This window comes from Trachypithecus francoisi, unplaced genomic scaffold, assembly GCF_009764315.1.
Source record: "Trachypithecus francoisi isolate TF-2019V2 unplaced genomic scaffold, Tfra_2.0 Lachesis_group16, whole genome shotgun sequence".
Lineage (NCBI taxonomy): Eukaryota > Metazoa > Chordata > Mammalia > Primates > Cercopithecidae > Trachypithecus > Trachypithecus francoisi.
The window spans coordinates 66,350,649-66,369,297 of record NW_022681461.1 but is presented as its reverse complement, the minus strand read 5'-3'; the positions used below and the strand labels follow the sequence as shown (position 1 = coordinate 66,369,297).

The 18,649-nt window shown below is 40.8% G+C and overlaps 1 protein-coding gene across 1 annotated transcript in view; it reads right to left on the bottom strand.

Moving 5' to 3' along the window:
- Positions 1–18,649, bottom strand: part of BRINP1 (BMP/retinoic acid inducible neural specific 1) — a 200,838-nt gene that overhangs the window by 140,905 nt on the left and 41,284 nt on the right. Inside the window, 1 exon segment of the mRNA XM_033237641.1 lies at positions 444–711. Coding sequence (XP_033093532.1) covers positions 444–661 — 218 coding nt within the window. The 5' untranslated portion in view covers positions 662–711.

Here is an 18,649-nt window from a genome sequence, read left to right as displayed (position 1 = left end):
TTGATGTGGCTGACTAAAATTATGATATGGATGATAAACCAGATTCTGAATCCCAGTCCGACCACTTCTAACTATATGACATTAGACATGTAACTCAACCTAGCTGAGGCTTGATGACCTAATTTGTAAAGTGGGAAAAACAATCAAAACCTTTATCTGATGGTTATTAGAAGGTTTAAATGAGACAAGGTATAATAAGTATTAAGATCCCTGCCCAGCATATAAATAAGTACTCAATAAGTATTAATTATTTGATCGTCTCCTTGTCATTGCTAATATCTTCTGCAAAGAAAAAAAAATCTTAAATCAAAAACAGCTTGTGGAAGGAGCACAGACCCTTGACCCAGACACTTCTGCACACAGCAAGGGTTGCACCAATCAATGCCTGACTCCACAAAGCACAATACGAATGTAAGGCAAGGGCTATTTAGCCCAGGTCTTACCTGTATATTTTATATCTGGTTGTAAATCCTTGACGGTGTCTTTCCACAAAGGATAGGTAGCTCCTGGAGTGGTGGAAAGGCCCCCTGTCTGAAATGAGCCAATCAAATTCCTTGGAGACATGTTGGTCTGTCCCAGCTGGTTCCTGGTGGGAGGGCTGCACTGAGATACGGCCCCATATAAACAGGAAGTAGAGGAGCTCAACAAACCTCCAGTTCATGCTTTTCTGCCGGCCTTTTTCCTCTCATTCTTGCTCCATTCTGTGGAGTCCTATAGAAGAAAGAATTTAAAAAAAGAGAGAAAAAAAGAGAAACCAAAAGAGAGAGAGGAGAGGGGGAGAGGAGTAAAAGACAGAGAAAGACACAGGAAAAGAAAAAATGTGATTAACATATCTTCATAATAATACCTTATGTCAGTAAAGTGCTTTAAAGTTTACAAAACCCAGTATAGTTCTGGTTAAAAACATAGAATCTATGGAAATCTGGGCCCATGTTCCTGTTTTGCTGTTCACATATTGTCTAAACATATACAAACTGTTTGGTCTATTATGGATGCAGTTTTCTCGTAAGTAAAACAGGGTGAGCTTACGAGCCCGTAGCTTGGCACTTGGCACATCGTAGATGCTCAAGGAAGAGGTGTTGAAAAAATGAATAAAATGAATTAATGCAGAAACAGAGTCTCATACACCCAGTATGAGACATGGAGACATAATTCAAGTGACTGTACCAGTTAATGTCTTCACTAACAACCTGCCTCTCATAAAGAGGTATCAATAAACAAGAGTTCCTTTTCCTTCTCTCACCAGACATGTATCCACTGAGTACACATTTTGCTTTTGCATGAACAGATGAATGCACAAAGTCTTGTGATGGATTGTTATCATGACTATCTAGGTTGAATATTTTAGAGATGAAGAGTTCATGGAGCTTGCTTACAATTCACTTCTGCAATGTTCAATGGAATGTCTCCCAAACCCAAAGAAATATGGCCAGAGAATTTGTCTTTTGGTGATTCAGCCTCAAAGGTTGCCCAGGGTTCAAAAGGAAAATTGAAGGCGGTCATTTTGTCATGGGTCTTACACGCTTCTTTTATTAGGGGGTATTATGGCCTAGTGGTGCTGCGAGGGTGAAATGCTTAAGACTAAGGGCTAGCTTTGGTAGAGAGGTTCCTTGTGGAGAGAATAGACCAGAAATCACAGGGTCATGCCAATTTTGTAAACAAAATTTACACTTTTTGCTTTGTTTTGTTTTGTTTTGTTTTGTTTGAGACGGAGTCTCACCCTGTCACCCAGGCTGGAGGGCAATGGCCCAGTCTCAGCTCATTGCAACCTCCACCTCCAGGGTTCAGGTGATTATCTTGCCTCAGCCCCTTGAGTAGCTGGGACTACAGTCATGTGCCACCACATCCAGCTAATTTTTGTATTTTTCATAGAGATGGGGTTTCACTATGTTGGCAGGCTGGTCTCGAACTCCTGACCTCATGATCTGCCCTCCTTGTCAGACTACTTACTTGCTTAAATGTATGTGACCCCATCCTACTTATTCTAACAGAGCTTCTTTTACTCCATATTGAAAGGCAGCTTTAAATCCAGTTTGTATCTGTTAGAAACAGTAGTATTTCAGGTCATGTATTTAACTTTTCTGACTTTCAGTTTCCTCATCTGCAAAATGTGGTTAACAATAGCACCTACACTCAGAACCAAGATGACAATTAAATGACATAATTGCTCCCTCTTGTGCCTGGCATACAGTAAGTGCTCAATAAATAGCATGTATGATGATGAGGATAATGATGATGAATGTAAATACTGATGTCAACTTATTCCCTATGAGACAGTGTTTTTGTTTACCTGATCCCCACTGCCTGGCCAAACCCTGTTTATATCCTTCAGCAGCCAGCTGAGGTCATGTCCTCAAAGGTCAATTTCCTTTTTTATTCATTTGAAAAAGTATTATTTGTTTACTCCTCTGAGCTATAGTTGCTCATTTCCTGTAACTGCATTTTAGCCCTTATCATCTTGTATAATGCTTACAGGCATACTTCATTTTACTGTACTTCACTTTATTGAGATTTACAAATATTAAAGTTTTTACAAATCGAAGGTTTGTGGCAGCCCTCAGCCTACCTAGTCTGTTAGCACCAATTTTCCAACAATATGTGCTCACACCGTGTCTTGGTGTCACATTTTGATAATTATCAAAATACTTCACACTTTTTTATTATTGTTGTATCTGTTATGGTGGTCTGTGGTCAGCAAACTGTGATGTTATTATTGTAGTTATTTGGGGGCACCATGAAATGGACCCATATAAGATGGCAAACTTTATCGATAAATGTGTGTGTTCTGACTGCTCCACTGACTAGGTATTCCTTTTCTCTCCCTTTCCTCAGGCCTCCCTACTCCCTGAGAAACAATAATAGCAAAATTAGTAAACCTACAATGACCTCTAATTGTTTAAGTGAAAGGAAGAGTCCTATGTCTCTCACTTTAAATCAAAAGCTAGAAGGCATGGCAAAAGGCAAGACAGGGTGGAAGCTAGGGCTCTTGCACCAGTTAGCCACGTTGTGAATGCAAAGGAGAAGTCCTTCAAGGAAATTAGATGTGCTGTTCCAGTGAACACATGAATGATAAGAAAGCAAAACAGCCTCATGTTGAATGAAGAGAATTTTAGTGGTCTGGGTAGCAGGTCAAATCAGCCACAACATTCCCTTAAGCCAAAGTCTAATCCAGAGTAAGGTTCTAACTCTTCATTTCCATGAAGGATGAGAGATGTGAAAATGCTGCAGAAGAAAAGTCTGAAGCTAGCAGAGGTTGCTTCCTAGGGTTTCAAGAAAGAAGCCATCTCTATAACATAAAAGTACAAGATGAAGAAGCTAATGCTGATGGAGAAGGTGCAGCAAGTTATCCAGAAGATTTAGCCTCGATTATTGATGAAGATGGCTACAGTAAGCAACCTATTTTCTTTCTTATTTTGGAGACAGGGTCTTGCTCTGTCACCTAGGCTGGAGCGCAGTGGTGCGATCTTGGCTCACTGCAACTTCCACCTCTCGGGTTCAAGCGATTCTCACGCCTCAGCTTCCCCAGTAGCTGAGATTACAGGCGCATGCCACCATGCCCAGCTCATTTTTTGTACATTTAGTAGAAACAGGGTTTTGCCATGTTGGCCATGCTGGTCTTGAACTCCTGGCCTCAAGTGATCTGCCCGCCTCAGCCTCCCAAAGTGCTGGGATTACAGACGTAAGCCACCGCACCCGGCCAACAACCTATTTTCAGTGTATACAAAATAGCTTTACACTGGAAGATGTCGATGATTTCCATAGTTAGAGAGAAATCAGTGTGTGACTTCAAAGCTTCAAAGGACAGACTGTCTCTCATTAGGGCTAATGCAGCAGATGGCTTTAAGTTGACGCCAATGCTCACCTACCATTCCAAAACTCCTAGAGTCCTTAAGAGTAGGTTAAATCTACTCTGCTTGTGATCTAAAGCCTGGATGACAGCACATTTGTTTACAACATAGTTTACTGAGTATTTTAAGGCCATTATCCAGAACTACTGTGCAAAAAAAAAAGATTCCTTTCAATATTATTGCCCATTGACAATGCATCTAGTCACATAAGGGCTCTGATAGAGATATACAAGGAGATCAATGGTGTTTTCATGCCTGCTGAAACAACATCCATTCTGCAGCCCATAGATCAAGGCATGATTTTGACTTTCAAGTTTTATTGAGAAATACATTTCATGAGGTTAAGAGTTCGAGACTATCCTGGCCAACATGGCGAAACTCCGTCTCTACTAAAAATACAAAAATTAGCTGGGCATGGTGGCACACACCTGCAGTTACAGCTACTTGGGAGGCTGAGCCAGGAGAATCGCTTGAACCCAGGAGGCAGAGGTTGCAGTGAACCAAGATCGTGCCACTACACTACAGTCCGGCGACAGAGTGACACTCCATCTCAAAAAAAAAAAAAAAGGAAAAAGAAATACATTTTATATTGCTATAGCTGCCATAAAGAGGGATTCCTCTGATGGATCTGGGCATTGTAAATTGGAAACCTTCTGGAAAAGAGTCACCATTCTAGATGCCATTAAGAACATTTGTGATTCACGGGAAGAAGTCAAAATATCAACAGTAACAGGAATTTGGAAGAAGTTGATTTCAAAACTCATGAATGATCATGAGGGGTTCAAGACTTCAGTGGAGTAAATCACTGTAGATGTGACAGAAATAGCAAGAGAACTAGATTTAGAAGTAGAGCCTGAGGATATGACTGAATTGCTGCAATTTCACGATGAAACTTGAACGGATGACAAGTTGCTCTTTACGGATGAGCAAAGAAAGCAGTATCTCGAGATGGAGTCTACTCTTGATGAAGATGCTATGAACACTGTTGAAATGACAACAAAGGATTTAGAATACTACATAAACTTCGTTGATAAAACAGTGGCAGGATTTGAGAGTACTGACTCTGGTTATGAAAGCAGTTCTACCTTATATAACATACTATCAAACCGCATCACATTCTACAAAATTATTTCATGAAAGAAAGAGTCAATTGATGTGGAAAATCTCATTGTTGTCTTATTTTAAGAAGTTGCCACAGCCTCCCAACCTTCAGCAATCTGACCACCCTGATCACTCAGAAGCCAACAACATTGAGGCAAGACCTTATGCCAGCAAAAAGATTTTAATTCACTGAAATTTCAGATGATCATTAGCCTTTTATTTCAGTAATAAAGTGTTTTTAATAAAGGCATATACATTGTTTTCTGAGACACACTGCTATCCTACACTTAATAGGCTACAGGATACTGTAAACATAAGTTTAATATGCACTGGGAGGCCAAAAACTTGGGGTGATTCCATTTATTGCAATATTTGCTTTATTGTGGTCATCTGGAACACAACCTACAATATCTCTGAGATATGCCTGTAATTGTTTCTATGTCTGTCTTGTTCCTTGGGCTGTAAGCCTTTAACTGGAAATAATCTTTAGAAAACTATGGCTACTCTCGCTCAGCTGCATGACTCTGGACAGTCATGTCTTCTCTCCAGACCTCAGATTTTTATGTTTTCCATGTGAAAATGTGGTAACGACACAAACAATTTGTCAACTGCAAACCCATCTATACACATGATTAAATATGACACCTCATTTGTCTACTTTTCCAGCTGAATATGAAAGATAAAGCAAAGCTAAGAAAGAGAAAAAAAAATTTTAAAGAGAGATGTGATTTCTTGCCCAGTTGGTTATTTCTCTCTGTTGCCCATTGCACTGTTTTATCATGAGCTGCTATAAAAATTTGCTTGTCACTGCAAGTCTCAGCTGTCAGGGGCAAAAGAGAAAGGTACGTGAGCAGAGTGAGCTGGCAAAAGCTGTGGCCTGAGGTCTTGTTCAGAGCCTAAAACAAAGCCGTACATGTTGAGTACAGAACAGTAACAACTACAACTGCCAAACTGTCTGCCAGAGCCCCCAAGTGGCAAGCAGGGGATGAAGGAGATTGTTGGGAGATCCTGGTAGTGATACAACACATTGAAGTCACAGCGTGTCACCCACACAGCCCTTCTACATGCCTTCTATTGTAAACTGGTGCAAGGTGGGAGCCTGTGAGAGAATGCTTAGCTGTTAGACTGTTTGCAAAGAAACAAGACTCAGAACGCTGCAGCTCTCAAAAGTGGAACAAGGTCATACATGGAAGAGAAATGTGGATGTGTGTGTGTGTGTGTGTGTAGGAGAGTGAGATCTCAGCCTATACTCCCATAATTAGCTGAAATTTGAAAGATTTAATTCAGTACTTCCCAAGGGTGGACCTTTTGCTCCCCAGGGAATATCTTTGATCATCACAACTGAGGGGATGCTGCTGGCATCTGGTGGGTGGAGGCCAGGGATGCTGCTAAACATCTTACACTGCACACGACAGCCCCCACAACAAAGAATACGGGACCCCACATGTCAATGATGCAAATGTTGAGAAACCCTGCTCTAATCCAACTCCTTTTTACAGATCATAACCTGAGTGGCAAATTCGGCTAGACTCCTACCTTCTAGTTCTCAGTTAAGAGTTCTTCTCATTCTGCCACATTACCTTGGCCAGGCACTGGGCATGTATGGCTGTGTTTCAACCTGCTTTGTTCTTAGGGTCTGTAATACAATCTACATTTCCTCAGGTAGAGATGAATGTTTCAAGTCAGAATATATCTCTGTTGATTTAGAACATCACAGTAATCCGCAGAGCACCAGAAATGAAAATGAAAGGTTCTATAGAGTCCTTGACTCTATTAATGGAAATGGGTATTTTGTTGGTCTGGAACAAGGAGGAGTACATATGTTACCCATATATATATATATATTTGTTATGATGGCAGGCAGTGACTCCCATTGTGTAAATAAGACCATATCAGCACCAACTGTGCTGGAGACTCGAGATAATATGAGAGTCACATTATCGGTATTTATTGAGCATCTACTATATGCTGGCTTTAAAATGGTTTGTTTTCTTGGTAGTTGCCAAAGCATACAGTTCAGAGCAGCTACAAATAAAGATGTATTCCACAAAATGGGTACAGTTATCCAGTTTAACAAATGAGCACCCTAGGACTCACAGACATTGAATAACTTTCTCAAGCTCACAACTCCCAAGTGTCAGATTTGGGATTCTAACCTGTGAATATCTCATTACACACTCTGTACAATCTCCAGCATTCGCCAGCCCCATCTCATTCCAACTGAAATTAGATCCTGCTCTCCAGAGATTCAAAATATAATGGAGGAGTCACATCCAAGTATGAACAATTCTAATATGAAATATGCTGCCATAAATACTATAATAAAGAAAAGAAGTCCAGTGGAGGAATGGAGGCCAGAGAAACTGTTTTCAGCAAGGGCACTGAGAGAACCCCATAGAAGAGGGACATAGTACTTGAGAAGGGTTTCAAATAGCATGTACAGTTTTATTAAGCACACATGGGGAAAAGGAAATTACAGCAGAACAGACAGCCTACAAAAGCCTTGGGTGGGTGGGAGAAGGCAGGAGAGTGATGAGGTGTGTGCTGAGGATAGCACACCAGGTGGCAGAGAGCTTAGGGAGAACCAGAGCCCTGAGGCAGCTGATCATCCATCTCTCACTCTGTCTCCCTCTCATCAAATGAACTGTGGATTTCATTTCTGTACTATCTGCTAAGGTCAAAAGGCATTGTGGATGTTCAATAAATTTATCTACTCATTCATTACCATACTGAACAACTATTATGTGTCAGGTACTCTTCTAGAAGATAGAAATTCAATAGTGGACAGAACAGCCAGGGCCCTCAAAGAGCTTATTTTTGGTTAGTGGGGAGAGGGGAGGAAACAAATGGGCACTGACTCTACATGTGGTGGGTGCAGAGCGCTCTGAACAAAACCAAGGCAGGTCAGAGGTCTGAGAGTGGAGGTGCTGCTTTCTATGCAAGGGTGCGCAGGAAAAGCATCTCTGATAAAGGGGCTTCCAGGTAGAGACCTAAAGAAAGTAAAGAGATGACTGGTGGAGATGCCGCAGGGAAAAGCAATGTCAGTGGAAGAAAGGAAAAGAGACAGGGACAGGGTGGGTTCAACGCTTGACTATATTCGGAAGTCAGGTTGCATTTCCATCTCCCGCAGGGAGCTTATACTTCAGTTACTGTGAAAGTCATTTTGAGGAAGAAATCACACATTAAGTGGACATTTACTATGTGTCAGAAACTGCACTTATTGCTTTATACATGTGACCTGTGGAAATACCAGGAGAGAGAGGGGTTATGGTACCCATTTTATACATGGTGAGGAGGGGAAACTAAGGTTCAGAAAGGCGAAGTAACTGGCTTCATACCATAAAGTTGGCAAACAGCAGATTTAGAACTGGAGGCTGTGATGCCCAGTTTTGGAGCCCCTGACCACATGTGTCTATCAAGAGCATCCAATATGGCTAGTCCAAATGGAAGTGTGCTATTGATAAAAATATACACCAGCATTTCAAAGACTTAGCAAGAATAATGGAATTTATTTATTTTTAATCAATTAATTTATTTTTAGTGTTTTGAGACAAGGTCTCACTCTATTTCCCAGGCTAGAGTGCAGTGGCACAAATACAGCTCACTGCAGCATTGACCTCCCCAGCTCAAGTGATCCTCCTGCATCAGCCTCCCGACTAGCTGGGACTACAAGCACAAGCCACCATGCCTGGCTAATTTTATTATTTTTTGTAGAGACTAATTTTATTATTTTGGGGAAGCTCAAGCCATCCTCCCACCTTGGCCTCCCAAAGTTCTGGGATTAAAGGTGTGAGCCACCATGCCTGGCCAATAGAATTTTAAATAGCCCACTAATGTTTTATACTGATTACATGTTGAAATATTATGATCTGGGAAATACTGGATTAAATAAAAAATTAAGGTGGTTGCTAGAAACTTTAAAATTACATATGTGGCGGGTATTCTACTTCTATTGGGCAGCAGGGGCCAGGATGAACCCTCATACTCTATGACACTGCTCCAGAAGGTCATTCATCCATCTCCACATTTTTACCAACAGTGTAGAACCCAACTTATTCTCCCTTAGAGTCATTGGGTTGAGCCAGTCTCCTCTTGCCTCTTGCCTCCAAAATCAACAAATTAACAGTAAATACAGTGGAAATATAAATTTCCATGCTCAGGGGCCACATCTCCCAATCCCCATGCCCTAGCAACAGTCTTAAAGATCTATCACTAAGCATTTCAGAACTGTTGTTCTTCCAAAAGATTCACAAAGGGAATTTCCTGCCACTGGAGTTTAGAGCTTGTGAAAGGGAGGCTGGTTCTATTCTGAGCGCTGCCCTTGACCTCCTGCGACCTTCGATGAGTCACAGGCCCCTTGCTGCATAGGGCTCTGGTCTACCCAGAACTGCCGACACTGGCTGTGGCGTGGCGAGCACGTGGGGCCCTTGGCTGAACTGTGCTATATATAAGCCTGCAGTGTTATTAAGGGAATTGGGTTCATCCCACACAGAGTGCATTCTCTAATTGTTGCTATTGTAAATTATTTACATCCGAGGCACACACTCAGGAGGAGGAGATGAGAGAGAATAACCTTCCAGCAGCGCTGCTACCAAGCTCATCCTCTGGAGCTTTCTGCATGGATTGCTGGGCCATGACCCATATTTTGGGCCAGAGGTAGAAGGGAATGCCTCCTCCCTCTCTCCGCCCAGGTCCCTAAGAAACTAGGCTGATGATCGGATCTGGGAAGTTAACCCACAATATTTGCCTCTTAAACCTGAGTCACCTGGATAATCTCATCTAGGCTTAACTCTCAAATCTGCTTCTCCAGATAAGACTTCTCACCAATAATGCAGACCTTCAAAGTTGAGTGACCTTGGGCATGTTATTAACCCCCTCTGTGCCTCAGTTTCCTCATCTGTAAAATGTGGGCAGTAACAGGGGATGCACATCTCTTGGGGATCAGATCCAAATTAAACATAATTTTAAAATGTAACTATTTTAGTTTCAACTGAACCCCAAAACTATAGCTACCATATTCCAAACACAGGTGCATGACTATCATATAGGACTTATAAAAACAGGCAACCAAAATGCACTTTTTGGGGATTCTTAACTTCTTATGCACATCACAGCATGAAAAGTAAGATGCCAGGACTAGGAGTGGAGTTTGAGTGGCCTCTGACAGTGCTGAGCCCTCCTTCCTACCCTCTAAACGTCCCATGGGCAGAATGGGGTATAGAGGCCCCTCACCTTAAGCTTCCACAGGACAACTCAAAAAGCATGGCAAATGTTTCCTGGAGCTTGGGGGAACATGGAGAATTGGTGTCTAATCACATCAGAGAAATCTCAAAGAAAACTTTCAAAGAGAGAAATCTAAAGAGAGGCAGCCTAAAACCCAGAAGCAGAGCAGGGGCTACAATTTGGGAAGTAACTGCCTAGTTCATGGTTAAAAGGAATGTGCCCCCTCCACATAGATCAGAGGTGGGCCACCTGCAAGGGAAAACTGGGTGAGGTTGCCTTCAATCCTGACCCAGAAGGAGAGGCAATGCCAGAGACAAGAAACTGGAATAATCTCCCTGTCATGTACCAAGGGTCCAAAGGATGAGTGACAGGCAAGCAGCTGAAGATGCATTTTCCTACATCAAAGGAATCACAAAGAAATCCCAGAGAAAAAGGAAAACTCCAAAAATACCCCAAATAAATATTGCCAGTAAGAAAAGGTTAGCATTAAACATCTGCCAAGGCTGCAAAGTACTGATACTAGATCATCAGAAAATACTCATCAAGGAAGAATCCTTCTACCTCCTCACTTCTCCATTGTGGCCAAACCTTATGCCTTGAAGAAGTCAGAGGTCAAGGTTAGCAAGATGGAGGAGGCATGGTAAAATTGTAACTTGGGGAAAGAGGAAAATCTGGAGGAAGAGTGAAGTTTCCACCTTAAATAAAGTATTTGTTGTAATATACTGAACTGGACACATTGATTACTGAGCAGAGACTATATATGGAGAATAGAGGTGAACCCCCCAAATTTTAAAAGTCACCTGAAAAAATTGTGGTCTTGCCTTAACTTTCATCCAAATGTCAGCAGAAACCTGATCCAAGAGTTAAGTTTAAAAGTGGGTGAAAAGAAGCAAGTGGTTTTTGCTTTTGTTTCTTTCTGATTATGCCCTATGAATCCTGTTTAGCCAAAGGGAAGATTTCATGGATTAAAACACCTTCGTGCCCAACTCAGTACAAAAGTCCAATTAATTCCAATGAGAATTTACTAATCAGGGTACATAAGGTAAAAAAAAAAAAAAAAAAATCTTAGAATTTCTAGTGTACTTATTTATTACTTATCTTCAAGACATCCCAAATACCAGTCACAAGTCACCAATGGTCATGAAGTGAAGAGCAGAAGCCCCACTGCACTGTGGGTTCTGTCTTCCCTTTGCTTCCCGGGTATTGTGATAACTTGGTGTTTTGTTTTGTTTTGTTTTGTTTTGTTTTGTTTTGTTTTGTTTTGAGGCGGAGTCTCCCTCTGTCGCCCAGGCTGAAGTGCAGTGGCCGGATCTCGGCTCACTGCAAACTCCGCCTCCCGGGTTCACGCCATTCTCCTGCCTCAGCCTCCCGAGTAGCTGGGACTACAGGCGCCCGCCACCTCGTCTGGCTAGTTTTTTGTATTTTTTAGTAGAGATGGGGTTTCACCGTGCTAGCCAGGATGGTTTCAATCTCCTGACCTCGTGATCCGCCCGTCTCGGCCTCCCAAAGTGCTGGGATTACAGGCTTGAGCCACCACGTCCGGCTAACTTGGTGTTTTTATCGGTGCCTAGTGATACAGAGTTTAGGATTGTATCATCTGACTTTAACCAAAATGAGCAAGTGACTTCAAAATACTACTGGGAAGAAACTTTTAACTGGCAAAAATGAAAATAATTCAAGGCAGCACAAACAAGAAAATGGTGAAGGGCCAGCCACCCTACAACGCTCAATCAAAAGTGAGATTTAATCAGGTTTATCAAAAATTGGAAGATTCAACATAATCATGAAGAGTAAAGTATGGATTTATGTCTGCCATCATTAATGCTGACCCTTGCTCTAAGTGGATCTTAAACACTGGGGAATTGAGATATTAGCTAGTAAAATTAATATGTGTAAACAATTTACATAAACACATTCATAGGAAGGAATATTGCCAAAAATTTCTACTGATCGCTACATGCGTATCTTACAAAAACATTCTAGAAAACCCTGGAATGGCCGGATGCGGTGGCTCAAGTCTGTAATCCCAACACTTTGGGAGGCCAAGATGGGCAGATCACGTGAGGCTGGGAGTTCGAGGCCAGCCTGACCAACGTGGAGAAACCCTGTCTCTACTAAAAATACAAAAAGTAGCTGGGTGTGGTGGCACATGTCTGTAATCCCAGCTACTTGGGACGCTGAGGCAAGAAAATTGCTTGAACCAGGAAGGCGAAAGTTGTAGTGAGCCATTGCACTCCAGCCTGGGCAACAAACTCTGTCTCAAAGCAGACAGAAAAAGAAAGAAAGAAGAAGAAAGAAAGAAAGAAGGAAGGAAGGAAGGAAGGAAGGAAGGAAGGAAGGAAGGAAGGAAGGAAGGAAGGAGAGAAAGAGAGAAAGAGAGAAAGAGAGAAAGAGAGAAAGAGAAAGAAAGAAAGAAAGAAAGAAAGAAAGAAAGAAAGAAAGAGAGAAAGAGAGAAAAAGAGGAAGGAGAGAAGGAAGGAAGGAAGGAAGGAAGGAATCTCTGGAATGAGTGTTCATTATAATTTATATATTTTACATTTTTATTTTTAACCACATAATCAACATCTCTAGGAAATCCCACAGGCTTCTCAAACTCAAAATATCCCCAACTAAACTCATTATCACCCTCTCAAACTTTCCTGTCTCCCAGTATTCCCCATCTAAGTAAACTATACAATCTCCCAAATCATGCCTGTGAGAAGTTTGGAACTTTCCCTTTTTCCTCCACCCTATTTGGCCACTGCCACTGCAGCCACCACCATCTCCACATCCTGTCAATTTACGTTGCTTTCACATCCATCTACTTCCTTTGCCAGTCGTATCTGTCTCCCTTCTCTGTAAACCTCAGAGCAATCTTACACTCATCCCTTTGCCTTTCATACTTCTTTTTCTAAGCCTATCCTCGCTTGACACCTGTCATTCCATGTGGAACATGACTAACTCTCACTTGGATTATCACAACCATCTTCCTACTGGTCATCTTGCTTCATGTCTCTCTACCACCTCCATCCTAAGTATTTGTTGCCAGAGTGATCTATCAAAATACGGAAGTAACCATGACACTCACCTAATTTAACAGATCCAGCCATTCCCTATTGATTGTTTTACGCCTTAGTCTTGCATTCAACAATGAGCTGAATCCTTATCCTACTTTCATGCTTCCACACCCCATCCTCAACTCATCTTGTTCTCCAGATTCTCTCCCCAGTTGCACCAACTGAACATACTGTAAATCTCCACGCCTCAGTGCCTTTCTTTAGACTGTTCCCTCTCCTTGCAATGCCCATCCCTGTTTCCCAACTTTATAATAGGCAATTCATGGCTAAATTTATTAGTAAGACTGAATGAAAGATTATTGAGCATGTATTCCTTGCTAGATACTATGTCAGACTCTCATGCCCAATAGCATTAAATCCACAAAACAATCCCATAAGATATTAAATTGCATTATTTCAACTTTTGCAGATGATAAAGCTGAGGCCCTTTTAAAGTAACTGATTATTTTTCCAGTGTCATAGTACCTAAAAATGGCAGAATTGAAATTAAACCTAAACCAATTCCAAGTGCTATGACTCAGGGTTTTAAAACAGTAAGCTGAGAAACCACATGATCCCTAATTGTAGTTTTCTTATTTTGATCAGTGTGAACTACCACAAATCAACGGCAAAAATGTTAATAAAGAAAATTTCTGATAAATCATCTTAAAGCATGAAACTCCTGGAAATAGTGAATCTAGAGAAGTTCATGGAAAACGCAATAAAAAATAAAATATGTAGAATAATTATTTTTGTAATTTTTTTCTGTGATCCCGAGCATTATATTTAATTAACAATATAAACTTAAGTTATGTATAGCATTGTTTACTTTTTAAATATTTCATTTGGACCCACATTTAGAAATGTGAGGGTCTAAATTCAGGGAAACTGCCTTTGGAGTTTTCTTCCCAAATTATCAACAGTCTATGCAAGAGATCTTTCAAAAGGGGAAGTGAAATAAACATTTTGGAGTGTTTATTCTAGGCCAGTTTGCTAAAAATCAATAGATATTTATTGAGCCTCTATTTTAACGGGCTTTCACAGTCCGGAATGCAAGATGGACATAGAAATAGGCAATTTCAGTATAAAGTAATAACAGAGCAAAGACAGAATATGTCCAGGGTTCTGTGGAACATGGGCCCCTAAACTAGGGTCTCTGGAAATGCTTCCTCGAGACGACATCTAGATGAGGCCTTAGAAGACAGAGAGACATTTGTGAGGTAATGAAAAGTTTGGCCTGCATTTCAGGCCAAGAGAAGGATGTGAAATGGCATGAAGGAGTGTGTTGTGAGTATGGAATCTACAAACATTTCCCAGTTGCTGCAGTGGGAATTTTGAGGCAGAGAGTGGCGGAAGATGAAGCAAAACCTAAGTGGGATCACTTATTACATAACCATATCATTACCAACAACTGGTAGTTTCTTGAGGACCAAGATTCTTTTTTATTTTATTTTATTTTAGTGCTGGGGTACATGCACAGGATGTTCAGGTTTGTTACATAGGTAAACATATGCCATGGTGGTTGGTCGTACCTATCAATTCATCACCTAGGTATTAAGCCTGGCATGCATTAGCTATTTTTGCTGATGCTCTCTCCCACCCTGCCTTCCCCAGGCAGGCCCCAGTGTGTGTTGTTCCCCTCCCTGTGGAGGACCAAGATTCCTGTTTCCCCTTCCATGTATGTCCAGCATCTGGAACTAATTATTGGGTAGGTACTGAATTAGTATTTATTGAATGGATGAACTGTACAAATTGAGAGCTAGGATTTACTCCATGGGATCACAAGGAACCATAGGAGGCTTCTAAACACAGTAGCTTTATGTCAGAGTTTCATTTCAGATGAATTATTCCAACTGCAGTGGTTAGTGAATAGATTTAAAGTAGGATAAGGAAGCAAATGAGGACACTATAGATTATATATGGTCTGAACGAGACATCTTGTATTAGATGAAAAGAAAAAAATGAGAAGCAAAATTAGCAAGATTTGGTGACTGGGTGGGTGAAGTGAGAAAAGGAAGATGTATACAATGACTCCTAGTCTGTTTTGGTAACCAGGTTAATGGTGGTGTTATTCATGACAATAAACAATAACGGAAAAGGAATGAGTTTTAAGTAAATGATGACAAGCTCCCTCTTGGATCTGTTGCATTTGAGGTGTCTATTGACATTCAAGTTAGGATTTCTAGTGCACTATAGAATCCTTGAGAAAAAAAGAAGAAGGAAGAAGGAAGAAGGAAGAAGAAGAAGAGGAAGAGGAAGAGGAAGAGGAAGGAGAAGGAGAAGGAGAAGAAGAAGAAGAAGAAGGGCCAGGGCTAGAGGTAAATATTTGTAAATCACTATGAACCGGTGGTGGTTAGAACTACAGAAGTGGATGAGACCACTCAGTAAACACATGAGTCAAGAATAATGCAAATAAATAGTAAGCAATGCTCATTTTTAGTCAGCATGAAGAGGAAGAGATACCATAAAGTAGACTGAAAAGAGAGAGTACGATGGGTAAAGGGGAATTATGAGAGAATAATGGCAACAAAGCCAGGGGAGTAGGGGTGTGTAAGAGGAAAAGGGTCTCAAGTTTCAAAGGCTACAGAGTGCTAGAACAAGATAAAGATGTAAAATATCTACAGCGCAATCAAACTAGAACTCAAAACTAAGAAACTCACTCAAAACCACTCAACTACATGGAAACTGAACAAACCTCCTTCCGAATGACTGTCAGGTACATAACGAAATGAAGGCAGGAATAAAGATGTTCTTTGTCTTTTCTTTTTTTTTTTTTTTTTTTTTTTTTTGAGATAGAGTCTCGCTCTGTCCCCCAGGCTGGAGTGCAGTGGCCGGATCTCAGCTCACTGCAAGCTCCGCCTCCCGGGTTTACGCCATTCTCCTGGCTCAGCCTCCTGAGTAGCTGGGACTACAGGCACCCGCCACCTCGCCCAGCTAGTTTTTTGTATTTTTAGTAGAGACGGGGTTTCACCGTGTTAGCCAGGATGGTCTTGATCTCCCAACCTCGTGATCCACCCGTCTCGGCCTCCCAAAGTGCTGGGACTATAGGCGTGAGCCACCGTGCCCTGCAAGATGCTCTCTGAAACCAATAAGAACAAAGACACAATATACCAGAATCTCTGGGACACATATAAAGCAGTGTGAAGTGGAAAATTTATAGCACCAAATGCCCACAAGAGAAAGCAGGAAAGATCTAAAATTAACACCCTAACATCACAGTTAAAAGAACTGGAGAAGCAAGAGCAAATACATTCAAAGCTAGCAGAAGGCAAGAAATAACTAAGATCAGAGGAGAACTGAAGGAGATAGAGACATAAAAAAATCCTTCAAAAAAATCAATGAATCCAGGAGCTGGTTTTTTGAAAAGATCAACAAAATTGATAGACCACTAGCAAGGCTAATAAAGAAGAAAAGAGAGAAGAATCAAATAGATGCAATAAAAAATGATAAAGGGATATCACCACCAATCCCACAGAAATACAAACTACCATCAGAGAATACTATAAACACCTCTATGCAAATAAATGAGAAAATCTAGAAGAAATGGATCAATTCCTGGACACATACACCCTACCAAGACTAAACCAGGAAGAAGTTGAATCCCTGAATAGACCAATAACAGGCTCTGAAATTGAGGCAATAATTAATAGCCTACTAACCAAAAAAAGTCCAGGACCAGATGGATTCACAGCCAAATTCTACCAGAGGTACAAAGAGGAGCTGGTACCATTCCTCCTGAAACTATTCCAATCAATAGAAAAAGAGGGAATCCTGCCTAACTCATTTTTATGAGGCCAGCATCATCCTGATACCAAAGCTTGGCAGAGACATAACAAAAAACGACAATTTTAGACCAATATCCCTGATGAACATCGATACAAAAATCCTCCATAAAATACTAACAACCCAAATCCAGCAGCACATCAAAAAGCTTATCCACCAGGATCAAGTGGGCTTCATCCCTGGGAAGCAAGGCTGGTTCAACATACACAAATCAATAAATGTAATTCATCATATAAACAGAACCAAAGACAAAACACATGATTATCTCAATAGATGCAGAAAAGACCTTCAACAAAATTCAACAGCCCTTCATGCTAAAGACTCTCGATAAATTAGGTATTAATGGGATGTATCTCAAAATAATAAGAGCTATTTATGACACACCCACAGCCAATATCATACTGAATGGACAAAAACTGGAAGCATTCGCTTGGAAAACCGGCAAAAGACAGGGATGCCCTCTTACCACTTCTATTCAACATAGTGTTGGAAGTTCTGGCCAGGGCAATCAGGCAGGAGAAATAAAGGGTATTCAGGAAAAGAAGTAATTAGGAAAAGAGAAAGTCAAATTGTCCCTGTTTGCAGATGACATGATTGTATATTTAGAAAACCTCAACATCTCAGCCCAAAATCTCAAGCTGATAAGCAACTTCAGCAAAGTCTCAGGATACAAAATCAATGTACAAAAACCAGAAGCATTCCTATACACCAATAACAGACAGAGAGCCAAATCATGAGTGAACTCCCATTCACAATTACTTCAAAGCAAATAAAACACCTAGAAATCCAACTTACAAAGGATGTGAAGGACCTCTACAAGGAGAACTACAAACCACTGCTCAGGGAAATAAAAGAGGACACAAACAAATGGAAGAACATTCCATGCTCATGGATAGGAAGAATCAATATCGTGAAAATGGCCATACTGCCCAAGGTAATTTATAGATTTAATGCCATCCCCATCAAGTTACCAATGACTTTCTTCACAGAATTGGAAAAAACTACTTTAAAGTTCATATGGAACCAAAATGAGCCCGCACTGCCAAGACAATCCTAAGCCAAAAGAACAAAGCAGGAGGCATCACACTACCTGACGTCAAACTATACTACAAGTCTACAGTAACTAAAACAGCATTGTACTGGTACCAAAACAGAGATATAGACCAATGGAACAGAACAGAGCCCTCAGAAATAATACCACACATCTACAACCATCTGATCTTTGACAAATATGACAAAAATAAGAAATGGGAAAGGATTCCCTATTTAATAAATGGTGCTGGGAAAACTGGCTAGCCATATGTAGAAAGCTGAAACTGGATCCCTTCCTTACACTTCATACAAAAATTAATTAAAGATGGATTAAAGACTTAAATGTAAGACCTAAAACCATAAAAACCCTAGGAGAAAACCTAGGCAATATCATTCAGGACATAGGCATGGGCAAGGACTTCATGTCTAAAACACCAAAAGCAATGGCAACAAAAGCCAAAATTGACAAATGGGATCTAATTAAACTGAAGAGCTTCTGCACAGCAAAAGAAACTACCATCAGAGTGAACAGGCAACCTACAGAATGGGAGATAATTTTTGCAATCTGACAATGGGAGATAATTTTTGCCCATCTGACAAAGGGCTAATATCCAGAATCTACAAAGA